The sequence below is a fragment of the Danio rerio genome, chromosome 9 (assembly GCF_052040795.2).
Source record: "Danio rerio strain M-AB ecotype USA chromosome 9, GRCz13ab, whole genome shotgun sequence".
Taxonomy (NCBI): Eukaryota; Metazoa; Chordata; class Actinopteri; order Cypriniformes; family Danionidae; genus Danio; species Danio rerio.
Window position 1 is genome coordinate 43,633,657 of NC_141029.1, and position 13,188 is coordinate 43,646,844.

The 13,188-nt window shown below is 39.3% G+C and overlaps 1 protein-coding gene across 50 annotated transcripts in view; it reads right to left on the reverse strand.

Annotated features, from left to right (window-relative positions):
• obsl1b (obscurin like cytoskeletal adaptor 1b) overlaps nt 1-12,484 on the reverse strand; it is a 39,580-nt gene extending 27,096 nt beyond the window's left edge. For 16 of the 50 annotated variants that reach the window (XM_087268315.1, XM_087268313.1, XM_087268312.1 and 13 more), the window contains exons 1-10: nt 12,219-12,484; nt 8,384-9,500; nt 6,705-6,974; nt 6,327-6,587; nt 5,911-6,216; nt 5,568-5,834; nt 5,200-5,475; nt 4,742-5,017; nt 4,315-4,584; nt 3,713-3,988 (exon numbers count right to left, since the gene is read on the reverse strand). In XM_087268315.1, coding sequence (XP_087124441.1) covers nt 3,713-3,988; nt 4,315-4,584; nt 4,742-5,017; nt 5,200-5,475; nt 5,568-5,834; nt 5,911-6,216; nt 6,327-6,587; nt 6,705-6,974; nt 8,384-9,398 — 3,217 coding nt within the window. In that variant the 5' untranslated portion in view covers nt 9,399-9,500; nt 12,219-12,484. Of the gene's footprint in view, nt 1-2,415; nt 2,491-2,585; nt 2,904-3,132; nt 3,409-3,712; nt 3,989-4,314; nt 4,585-4,741; nt 5,018-5,199; nt 5,476-5,567; nt 5,835-5,910; nt 6,217-6,326; nt 6,588-6,704; nt 6,975-8,383; nt 9,501-12,218 lie in introns of all 50 variants that reach the window. The other 34 variants (XM_087268291.1, XM_087268289.1, XM_087268287.1 and 31 more) reach the window with 6 other exon arrangements.
• Between the last annotated feature and the right edge of the window lie 704 nt (nt 12,485-13,188).

Consider the following 13,188-nt stretch of genomic DNA (forward strand, 5'->3'; position numbering starts at 1 on the left):
TCATTTTGTTTATTTAAAAATTTTTTAATAATGCTTGATTGATTAAAACTGATTATGTAGCAGTGTGGAGTTAAACTAGTTTAAAATCACCTTTGACATCCACCTTAAATATTATGTCATCGTCCTGGGTCTTGAAGCTTTCTACCCTTGATTGACTCAAGTCTGTCACTGGAATGTTCAGTCTTTGTAAATCTTCCTCCTGTTCAACCACATGTTCATTTTCAGAGCAGAATTGTATTCCATCCTTGTACCAGTGGACTTGAGAACCATCTTCAATGGGTCTTACAACTTCAGTTTCAAGTGGTTGTGTAAATAATTCTGCTTTATGACCCACTTCTTCAGTTTTGAGGGGACAAAGCATGTTTTATAGTCAGTTATCTATCAAGAGTGTAAGTGCGAATACATTGGATTGACTAGGGCACAGAACATTTAAGCAAAAGCCAGACATGGTTAGTTGCTTTTGTTCATTAATTCTGTTAAATATATAGTCTTAAATCACCTTTCACGTCCTCTTGACATGCAAGAAATTCGTCCTTGGTAACAGTCTGATATGTTCCTTCTGAACACATCTCTGATGAATGGATTATCTCTTTCTTTGTTGTAGGTTTATTGAAAGTCATGGTTTTCTCATCCATTTGGACTGTTAAAGGTTTTTCTTGGGTTGTGTAGTCTGAGTTCTCAGTTAGCAGTATACTGGAACGGTCTGCAACAATGGGCAAGCTCTCATCCTTTCCACAAATTGATGTAAAATTTGTCCTTGAAGCTAGGGATATTTCAGGTTATACGAAAAGAGACATGTATTACAGTTATGACACATTACATTGTATATGTTGTTTCCTAGGCTAAATAGACTACTAACGTGTTTATAGAATTACTTTTTTAAGCTTGTATCAAAATGGCATTCTGCTAGAAGTTAGATTCAATGAAAAAACAGCATTTTTTAGTCTGATGATCTTTGTTAATATTTTGTGATGGGATTTTATTGTGGAGTACTTAAGAAAATGCAGTTACACTGTAGAACAGGGCTGTTTTGTTTCTATGTCTTTGTAAGTTGAAGTTTTTCAGATTCAGTAAATGGTTCCAAATAGAGAAGAATGACATTAAATGGTTGTTAGGTGATACATGTCAATGGTTTATATTTTGCTCTCATCATTGCTTGCAGAATGATGGAGCTAACTATTTAAATCACCTTCAACATCCACCTTAAAAGCTATGTCATCTTGATCCATGCCACTCTCTTCTGTTGCGATGGGATTTGAGTCGCCGCCTTCAGAAATTGAAGTATTTGTCTGGTTCGTTATCTGCAGCTGTAGTTGTTGCTGAAGATGTGGTTGTAGGTGGAACTCTGGTTGCAGTTGTGGATGTAGCTGTGGTTGTAGAATTGGTTGTATTTGTGCTTGTTGCATTAGTTGTGGCATTTGTTGTAGTTGTGATTGTAGAACTTGTTGTATCTGTGGTTGCAGCTCTGATTGTGGCACAGATTGTTGTTGTGGTTGTAGCATTGGCTGTATTTGTGGTTGTAGCATTGGTTGTATCTGTGGTTGCAGCATTGGCTGCAGCTGTTGTTGTGGAATTGACTGCAACTGTGGTTGGGTCATTGGTTGTATCCCTGGCTGTTCCAGTGATTGTAGCTGTTGCTGTAGCTTTGGTAATGACGGTGGTTCCTCTTTAGTCAACCTGAAAGTTGTGGGAATTGACACTGGAGTCTCCCACTGGATCTTTTCTCCAGATCTTTCTGCTGTTATTTTGTTGTTCTCTTTTTCAGATATAATCTCAGCCTCAGTTCCTGGTGTTCTCGGAAACTCTTCTATAGTTGAGTGGTTTACAGAAAGAGAAGTTGAAGTACTTTTGTGTCTTCATAGTCAGAAAAGCTTTTCAAGATGTAATTTTGTTTACTTGTTATTTAAGAGTATTTCAAGATTGTAAAGTACAAGAGATGACCATGTCACATATTGGTCTAAAAACAAGTCAAACAGTGGTTAAAACACACATTAAAAACAAAACATGATTACGCAAGAAGTCAGATCACCAACTTCAGTCACTCAATCATTCATTCTATTTTTCAGAGCTCTATATTTCAAGCACCTCAATTGTGATGATGATTCTGAATGACACATGAACAAGATGACTCAAGCAAATGTTGACGGTGAACTGTATAAGTTGAAATTAAATGTGCTTCAATGAAGAATGAAGACATGTGAGTCTACAAAATGAGTTAGTTTAGAAGACTTGCAGACCAACTGATGTTGGATAAAGACATTATAGCATGGGTTAGTTTTGGGAGCTTTTTTGGGTAGGTAACCAAGATGCAGGGAACCAACATCTCCAGGAAGAACCACTGGATAATTAAAACGTCCTTGTTAGTGGCACAGAGGCACTGGGTTAAATGCTTGAGTTGAGGTAGCATTATATCACCTTTTGTATCCAAAGTGCACTGGACAGAGTCATCATAGATCTCACCACTGAACACCTCATAGTGAGACAGCTCTGCTGTTAGAAAAGCCACAAAGAAAACAATAACTGACTTGCTTCAGCCATGACAGTGCTCCAAATACAGAATGGCGTACAAATAAGTGGCAAACCACCTTGGTCCATTTCAAACTGGATGGGATCCTCTGGTGTCTTTGGGCATTTTACTTTAACAAGAGATGTCTCGGGTGAGTGGATGATTAAAGCTCCTCTTGATGCATCTAAGTGAACTTCATGTTTAGATTCAGGATCAAAATCAGAATTAGATTCTAATTCAGGTTCGGGTTTTGATTGAGGAAGCATGACCTTCTCTTCTTTTGTCTGGCTGACATATGGAGCAGGGTCTGAGATCTCATAAGGTAGAACAACGGATTCCATTTCTTCAACGAATTTGGTCTTCTGAACTTCAGGATCAGCCAAAATGGTCGGTGACACTACAGGTGACCATTGACAGAGGAATGCTTTATTCAGTGTAAATGACTAATTTTCTATACTTATAAAGACAGAACTAATTATGGCCGATGAAGCCAATGACATGTACCCAGTAACATTTTCAGAATACATTCAGAATAAAAGAAGAATAAAAAGCTACATAGAGCACACAGCTGTTAGTCGTCACACAAAAAACATTAAGTAGATTAGAAGCAAATATTTAAAAATCACCTTGGTCTTGTACATTAAACTGGAAGACATCACCCGTTCTCACATAGTCGTACCATCCAGATTTAGAGGGCTGTGCTGTCTTGACAGCTAACGTCCTCCTGGTACACTCCGATTTGATATGAGGCTGACTTTTTGAGACGAGCTCTACACCATCCTTGTAACAACACACCTTGGCATTTGGCTCTGAGATCTCACCATACAAATCAGTGGAGTTGTCTGCTTCAATCAGCCGGTTCTTCACAGTATCTGGTAATGCTGAGAACATCACCGGTGGGTCTAAAGATGATCCGTTCATTATTAAAGAATATACAGAATTAATAGCCTTTATTTTAAAGTTATCTAGACTGCCTATGTGTGATTTCTCAGACCATCTGCCAAGAAGCAAGTTAAATAAAATAATGCACAACATGTAACATTTGTATCAAATCTCTGCCCATAAGTTGGATGCAATGGTGAGAGGCATGTCCATAACAGCAATGCTAAAAGACGCAGACAACAAGAAAAGCTTGATTGTTAGTTTGCTTCTAGTTTTGCAAATGTGTTACTGGATGTACAGGTTTCTCAAAAAGTCACAAATCACCTTTGATATCCACAGTGAACTGGACAGAGTCGTCTGATGTTTCACAGCGGTACAATCCAGAATGTCTTGGCTCAGCTGGATTGACTATCAGAGTCCTTGCTTCTCCCTCTGACTGAACATCCAAACCAGTCTCAGGCTGAAGCTGTGTGTCATTGTGGAACCAGCTGACGTGGACTGCCGGGTCTGATACCTTACAGCAGAGTTCAAAGTGGCCACCAGCTTCGGTGCATATATTCTTCCCAGCTTCCGGTACAGCTGAGAACCTCACCGGTGCAGCTATAGATGATGGTTTATGTCAGAATCAAGAATGACAAGAAATTATCCAGAATAAAAGACCTATTGCTTTAAGATAACATTTAACGGATAAAAATAATGCAAGACCATGTCTGGAAAGATAATCTAAACTTGTAAAACAAAAGCATTTTAAAAAGCAGAACAAAATTGAGACAGGTACTGTGCAACAAAAGTAAAAACAAATCCTTGAAACAATACTTGACAAGAATTTGACAAAAGGGCAACACTGAAAGCAGTGATTGTTAGTAGCGTAATCGCAAGACAATACAGTTAATTTGTAAGTCAGGATAAAACGATTGCAAAGTCACCTCTTATCTCCACATGAAACTCGAGGACATCATCCTTTGTTGTGCAGCTGTACACACCGGCGTGAGATGGGTGTGCTGACTGAATACTGAGAGTTCTCATGCAGTCATCTGAATTGATGTCTACTCCAGATTCTACAAGATTCCCATCTTTATACCACTGGACTTGTGCAGCAGAGTCTGAAATCTCACACTGCAGAGTAATGGGGCAGCCTGCTTCAATGCACTTTCTCCGCTTAACCTCAGGGACAGCTGAGAACCTCACAGGTGGGGCTACGGATATTTTAGAGTGTTTTAGTTCTCACCTTTTCAATTTAATTAAAAAATATATTAAAACATCTGTGCTGTCTTAATTTACTTTGGCATTGGCTTGTCAGTGTTAGTTGAGTAAAAAAGTAAAATGTATTTCACTAGTAAAAATGTAAATCACCTTTAACATCCACACTGAAGTGAACAGCATCACCTCTTGTCTTGCAGCTGTACACCCCTGAGTGGTAAAATTCAGCTGACTGGACAACAAGTTCCCTCTTTGTGCCCACAGATTTGAAGTCTACTCCACTTTGTGGTAGAAGTTTCACACCATCCTTGTACCAGGAGACCTGGGCAACTGGGTCTGAGAGCTCACATTGCAGTGCTATCGTTGTACCTACTTCTATTGATTTGTTCCTCTTGCCCTCCGGAACAACTGAGAACCTCACTGGTGGGGCTATATGTGATTTGATTTAGCATTATTTGGTAAACTTTGGAGAAGTGCAAGTGCAACATTGCATTGTCAGGCTTTCTTCATATAATTTTGAATAATACTATGCAATTAAAGTTATCAATAAATACCTTTATTCTAGTGATTTACGCACGCAGAAATAACAAATAAGAACAAAAATGACTTACCCTCCACCTCCACATTAAACCTGATGACGTCATCAATAGCATCACAGCTATAAACTCCTGAGTGGGAGAATTCTGCTGATTGGATGACAATCCTCCTCATTGTTCCTTCTGATTGGATATGCAGACCTTCCATGGATTGAAGTTCAACACCATTCTTGTACCACCGAACTGGAGCCTCAGGGTCTGACAGCTCACAGTAGAGCACTATAGGGTTGCCAACCTCTACAAATTTATTTCGATCCATTTCAGAAAGTGGAGTGAACTTTACAAGTGGAGCTGTAAGACATATGAGAATAACATGACAATTAGTAATATGATGTGCTCATAAATGATTCTTAAGTGCATGAAAATCAAAGTTAAGTTTCCACCTTGTATATACAGAGCAGCAGAATCGCGAATTCCATAAGCAATGAAAGTGATCTCTGCTCCATTATCTGTGTCTCGAACCCCCCGGATGCGTAAGGACTGGTGCGTACGTGAACGCCTTATGGAGAAACGTTCATCGTCTTGAAGCTGATTTCCATTTAGGAACCAAGTGCCTATAACTGAGGCAGAGAGCTCAATGGTAAAGCAGGCATCCTGGCCCTCTGGCACTAAAGCATCTTGTAAAGGTGCCTGGATTCTTGCAACTGGAACTAAAAACATGGAATATTAAATTTGTTAGTGTTTTCTTGACATGTATTGAATGGTCAACCTCATTAAGAAACATACCAAGGTGAACTGCTCGAGGGAACTCTACATTTCCACTTCTTCCATATTTGTTGACACTGCATATCCGAAATCTGTAATCTGCCTCGCATGGAACACTGTCACCAAGAATCTCCACTGAGGTTGCAGAGTCTGTGGTCAAACATTGAAGCCACTCTTGTGAGCCAACCTCTTGTCGTTCAATAATATATCCTGAAGGTGGATTCTTTCGAGAGTCTTGTGCTGGAAACCAGGAAAGAAGAGCTGCATTTGCTCTTTCTGTGTTTATTTGTACCCCTATAGGACAGCTTGGTGGACAGTGCCTTGCCGCTGAAATTACCACAGAGGTAGAGGAGGTTAATTGAAATTAGCTATACATTCTGAATTGGAAGTGTTTGAGATTAATAGTTGTAAACACATTTTACACATTTTATTTTTACCTTTAACACGTAGCTGAGATGATGTTTTTGATCTACCAACGTAAAACATGACCAAACCAGAGTCTTGTGGTGTGGTGTTTACAAAGACCAAAATGTGGGTTCTTCCAAATGATTTGAGAATGGTCTGGTGAGTCTCTCTCAGCTCTGTTCCATCTTTGTACCAATGAATGTCCATTTCTTCTTCCTCTACTTCCACGCAGAATGCTGCATTTTCCCCCTCCAGAACGTCAACTTTTCGTGGCAGCTTTCTTACAATTGTGCCTTGAAGAGACCAAGTTTGCAGTTAAAGTCAGTTAAATTATACAGAAGCAAATGCGATTTAGCGATTGTTTTCCCTGACAGGTGATGGCAGATGCTGAAGTTTTTAGGTTTTTTTACCTTTGACTGCTACCTCAGCAATACTTCTGCCCCCATCAGCCATCTCGCAGAGATAAATCCCATCATCATCAACTCCAATATCACGAATTGTTAGTCGACGCTTTGTCCCCCACTCTTCCATCCCATATTTGGCTCCAGGCTGCAGTCGTCTGTCTTCTAAGTACCATGTGATTGGAACAGAGTCCTCAGGAACTTCACACTCAAGAACAGCCAAGTCCCTTTCCCATACTTGCAAGTCATTCAATGGTTGCTTAAATCGAACAGGTGGCTCTGTTGTTACAAAAAAAAAAAAAAATTCCAAAGGAAAAAAAAAGTCAGTAATGAATAGAGATAAATTATCCTTAAAGAAATATGTTTGCAAAATATAAAATACCTTCCCAGTTGACAATGGCCATCATATGTTGTATTTTAGATGCTAATACGCTGGTGATCCCACCATGGAACAACCTTAGTTAGCATCACCAGAGTTATTATACCTATCAACTGTGCATTTTGCTTATGGTCTACATGACTATGTTTGTTAACCTTTAAAATAGATAATTACATTAAATGTCGCCTATGCTATTGTTGTCTAATGGAAAGAATGCATCAATAGAGCTGCCATTTTAGCATAGGGTAGTGCTCCTTTGAAACGAATTTGAGACCAAGGTGCAGTGGAGGACTGGCCATCCAGAGCCAGAGATATATACACTTATTCATATGTTATTCATATGTTACTTATAATCATAAGTTTTCCCGTTGGTCCACCCATACACAGCGCTAAAGTCCAGCATCTTTACATTGGCTTTAGTATTGACTAGTGTGGTTGAATAACTATTGTCCTGGGAGGACTGTACAAATGTGGCAGCGCTATTGATGCATACTCGGGTCCTTATGCGATATCTAGTGTATATATCTATGAATCTTTAAGACCAGCGCTAGCATATGCTAGTCTCAGTCAGGATATTCATGCATGGAATTTATACCAATTTTGTTGATATTGCTTTCTGTGACTTGACTCAATATGTTTTGTAAAATTACTTGGGTAAATTTGTTTTCCTAAAAAATCAGTTTGTGTTATATATACTGAAAAAAACTAAATAATTGGTATTTGTCTTGTTTAAAAGTATAAAAGATCTTGAAATACTGTAAATATATTAGAGAAATACAGATAATTGTATGTTTACAGAATATAGACAAAACTTTGTGGATTCAATATAAAATCCCATTATGTGTTTTCTGCCTTCATGCTGGCTTCAGAAGTCATACCTTTAGTTTAGCCTTGGTAACTTGAAACCCTTTTAGGATGTTTGGTGTTGCCTGGCTCTGATACGATATAGTCATGCAAAGCAATCAGTTTTGACTGTTTGATGGTCCATGTGAGAAATTTGAGCTTGTCTCCAGAGATTTCTATCACATGTGTGAGCCTCAGACCTTTCAAAGCCTAAGCGACTTTGCAGATATACTGTAGGACTGGATGGAATCTATTTCATGTTAATGAGTTTGGCCTTGTCAGGTCATTTTAAAGCTCCCTTGATGCATTTCCTACAACTGAATCATCATAAAACTTACTGCTTATTAGGGGACCAAATGCTTGACACATCAGACAGCAACACAATTGTATTGGACTATATAAGTGTATGCCAGTCTTGTTTTTGTATTGAACGGCAAGTTTCACATTTCAATTCAGATAACTTTACCTTTGACGATGAGGTGTACAGCACTTAGTGTTTGTCCTGCAGTGTTTGAAGCAGAACAGACATAAACTCCATTGTCCTGTTGCTTGCAGTAGAGAACTTTAAGTGTGAAGTAACCTTCTCTGTCTTCATACAATAGGTACCGTCTTCCAGACAAGATAAGTTTCCCATCTTTCCTCCATAATATTTCTGGTTTTGGCTTTCCTGTTACATAGCATCGAAACTTTGCATGTTTCCCCTCTGTCACTGCAAACATTTTTACTTTGGCTGAATTAGGTAATGGGTCATCTTTCAGCCTGGTCGCAACTTGTCTACCACTTCTTTGTTTCCCCTGATGTGCTTTCCAGTGGCCGTTAGTGTATCCATTACGGTTGCCTTCATCTTCATGTCCTGGTCCAGCATCCACTAACAGCACAGCCCCTGCCAGACTCTCTCCAAATTCATTCCTGGCCTTACACGTATACACCCCTCCATCTGGTGCTCTCGTCTTGAAAATTTTCAGCTGGAACCACCCTCCATCCTGATAGCTGATGGAGAAATGTGTGCTCTCAAAGATCTCATTCAACTTCTTACCATCCTTCTCCCACATTACTTCTGGTCTAGGGTTTCCCCACAGCTTACAGGAGAACATGGCATCTTCTCCTCGTCCAACCCTAGTTGAGAGGGGTTTGATAAGAAAGCGTGGCTTGTTTTCCTCCCGAACTTCCATCTCCTGTGCTTCACCTTCTACTTTTAAAGTGGCTGCTGCATAAGTCTCTCCAATGCAGTTCTTTGCCTTGCAGATGTATTGCCCACTGTCCTCCATTGTCACTGAAGTTATTATAAGGTTGTAGACATTTCCATCCTCAAACACCCGGTATCTGCCCTCTGGATGAATCTTCTCATTGTTTCTTTCCCATATAACGGCAGGTCTGGGATCTCCGCCGATCTGACATTTCAGAACTGCATCTGTGCCACTCTGTACAACCACAGGCCGAGGGTATGCCAGGAACCGTGGTGCTCCACCAAACACATCCATCCCTTCTCGCTTGCCAACCTCCACTCAGATTGACAGGCTACAGGCATTCAGTCTATTTATTGCTCTGGAGAATTTGGTTGTCCAGCTGTTTATCAAGTAAGTCTGAATCATAACAAAGAAAAATATGTTTAATTTAGGCTTTGATAACCTCCAGCAGCTTCATACATTTTATAATATTTTAGTCTTAGAAATAAAGGTATAAAAGCTGTCACTGTTGCACTTTCTTTTTAAAAGGTTAACATTTGGTTCATAATAGCACAATCAGTGTACAAAAAACGTACCACCTCAAAGATGGCCTTTTTTAACCTGTAGTTCTGAGAGTGTATTTAAATATGAAGGTTGTGAGAGATATTGAGGAATCAATGTAAAAAAAAAATAGGATGCATTGTGATTTAAAAACATTTTAGGACATTTTAATCTTTAAATTATTTTAACCTGGCTTGGTCATATCAAGAGTGATAGCTATAATGCTAATAAATTAGTTCTAGAACTTGTTATAAAGTTGAAAGGATAGTAGAGAATATCACAATTTTAACCATGCAGAACAATATTGTCATGATTACTTTCAGAAAAAAAAAATCCCAATAGATAATGGAACAAAAAACACATTGACAGCAAAACTGCTTTCAAAAGTACAGTCATTTAAAGCAGCAGACAAGAGAACTGTGGAATGCCTTTAAAATATACAACAATATAGTACATCACATGCACACTTATAGTAATCTTTTTAGTTCTTGTTCTTAGTGTGAACAGACCATTAGAGATGTTAAATTTCAGCTATTTCTGTCAGTTTGCTTAATGCTCCCTAAGGGTGTACTCTCACAAGGTACAGTTGCCTTGAATCATGCCGAAGCGCAGTTGTCCCCCTCCCCTCTCCCCCGATGGCCTGCACTCACACTGCATCTTTAACTATCGAACCTGATAATGCTTTAGTCATTGATGATGCGACTGTTCAATTTAAAATGAAGAGAAGCGCTCTCACTCAGCACAGTGGACATTGCTTTAGTTCTATTGTTTTATATTATTTTTAGTCGTTTGGGATGCAGTGGCACGCAGTCAAATAATTTGCAGAACAGATCCACAACTTTTGACATTCATAAATTATCATAAAAGTCCTCGTGCTGCAGGCGTTAGGAGGTTTGCTGAAGGTGCAGCAAGAGGTTTGCGTCTTTAATAAACTACGACAGTTTGCGTTTATTGAAATGTAAGAATAATCAATAAATCCATATGAAACAGTGCCCTTAAAAGTGACATTGTGTCTTCAGTTTCAGGCTCAGGCATAATTTGCATTCACACTACAAGCGTACCGTGCCAAAGCCCAACCGAACCGCGCTCTGGCACACCTCCTCCAACCAGGTTAGGGATGGCCAACTGATCCGCATCTGGGCCCGATTCGGAGCACTCAAATTTGTGAAGAAAAAAAAACGGGAAACACGCCTGGGCACTGTTCGGATAGCATAGTGTGAGTGCACTTTAAAATAGCTGCAGTGAAAGTTTGGTGTCTAACAAATTATTTAGTCCAGAGCAAATCATGATGAGTCATTAGTCATTAGCTTTAAATTAGTTGTCTATAAGCCACCTGAAGTGACCTATAATAGTAGAATCTCCTCAGAAAAACAAGAAAAAATAGGGTATAGAGGTTTAATTATAACCTCTTAATTAATTGCTGATTAAAACTGTTTGTTGACACTGCGTTTTTGTTTACTAGTAGAGTTTAATAATTTTGGCTCTCTCAATTACGAAATGATTCTTTTGAACAAAAGGACTAAATGCTTAAAACCTTCTCAGATTTTATGCTTTATGAGAAAATAGCGCAAGCCACCCATATAGATGGCGAATAGTCTTTTAGCCCTATTGCAACAGTGACCACAACACATAACTAACACAGCTGGTGCTGTATTTCAATGGGAAAGTGCTTTATATAGTATGCCCTAAATAAAGACCTGTGAGAGGGCATGTGTCAGGTATCACAAAGCGCACCACACAACACGCGTGCACATACAACACAGGTCTCACACACTCGCGCAGGACACACCCCATGGGGACCTCAGTCAAAATATTCTATGCCTCCCTTACATGCCTTGCACTAGCAAATGCACTGACAAATTTAGCTTTTAAATGTCATTGTCAAAATTGGTTTGTTTTTCATTTGATTCAAGAAGTTCTTGCTCTGTACTATTAAGCAATGTATTCCCCTGAAAACATCCTTTGTTGCACATGAGGTAATCCAAAGCATATTGGTTTACCATGTCCTCATATGAATTTTTTTATTTGTGGCTTCTCAAATTCAATCACGCTGCAAGTTTGGCCTGTGCGATCTGCAGGAGATGTTTATATGCTATGGCTAGTTTATCTGCTTTAGGATACCACAACTCATGAATCGCTAATCCTGGGAATCTATGACGCACAACTAACCCACAGAAATTGATCCGGGGATCCAAGTATCCTCTTCAAAACCTTAAACATTTTCTAGTTATTTATCATTCTTTATGTTGAAGTTTGTGCCACGCTATGAACAAGACAATAAAACAACATGCAAAACAACCTTGCAAGAATCTGCCAACAATTGAAAAGTCTTAAACACACTAATTCCCTAATTGCGTTTAAATATAGACTGAAAACTCATTGAAGATCTCATCATAAACACTGGGAATGTGGATATTTGTATTATACCACCAACTGGGATTATTGTATAACATCAGCAATCCAGTTTCCCTCAGGACTTTAAAAGGGGATTAACCTCTTGTTTGTGCTCCTAATTTAATAAGACTGACCTTTGACCTCAGGGAAACTGCTCTTTGTAACATAAACATGTCCTACCTCTGTTCGGTCCTCAGAGACAACTGTCAATATACATTCCGTTGTGACCAGCTTCTTCTGCTTCACCACCCTTCCAGCAGTATTTTGTTTTTCACCGAATAATCCTTTTCCACTTTCGTAGATTTGTTGTGGTATGTCTTCCTCATTAACATCTACTCCGTGTCACCTGTCCATTTTGCCAAGGCTCCTACGTGCCCCTTTTAAGATGTTTTTAATTTTATCAGACCGCTTTCCTTTGAATGCTCCAGCGGTCCCACAAACTCTGTGGTGTTTAGTCCTGAGACACCCCTAGTGTCATTGTTCGTAGAAGACCGTTAAATGCTTTTGCAGCTGCTGCTGTCCCCTAAAAATACTGGCAGCCTCGATGACAGCAGTGAAGATAAGTCAGGCTCTCCATTCACTTGCTTGCAGTGGCTAAAGATAGGTTAGATGGCTCGTCCTGAGCAGATTGCTTGACTTACTTGAGACCTTGCAATAAAACCTAAGGAGAAGGGCAGCAGCCTCCTGGCCTCCTGAAAACTTTCGGCATACATTTGAATGTTCACAACCTTTTGTTTGTGGCAGCAGTACCATCGTGGTCCTTCGAAGCCATCCAAAGACTGCCGAGGATTCCTGGTAATGGTCATAATTTTATGGGATCTGTCATCAACCTTACAGGTGTAGCCCTCCAAATTATTAAGCATGCAGATCACACATACTCGGCCCTGTTTATAAGCTAAGGCAACAATGTTTCTCTGATAACATGGTAACACTTTATTTTGATGCTCCCCTTTTGATGACCAACACTTACAATGTAACTGCTTTACAGCATGTTAACTTACAAATTTAGCAGAACAGCTTGGTTAATGTCTGCTAACCCTCATTTTATATCTATATTCACTCCATCTATATTCACTATAAGAAATTCTAACTGTCTGCCAGTGTTACTCTAATAAGAGAGTTAGTAGACTGTTTTGGGAACTGTTAAAAT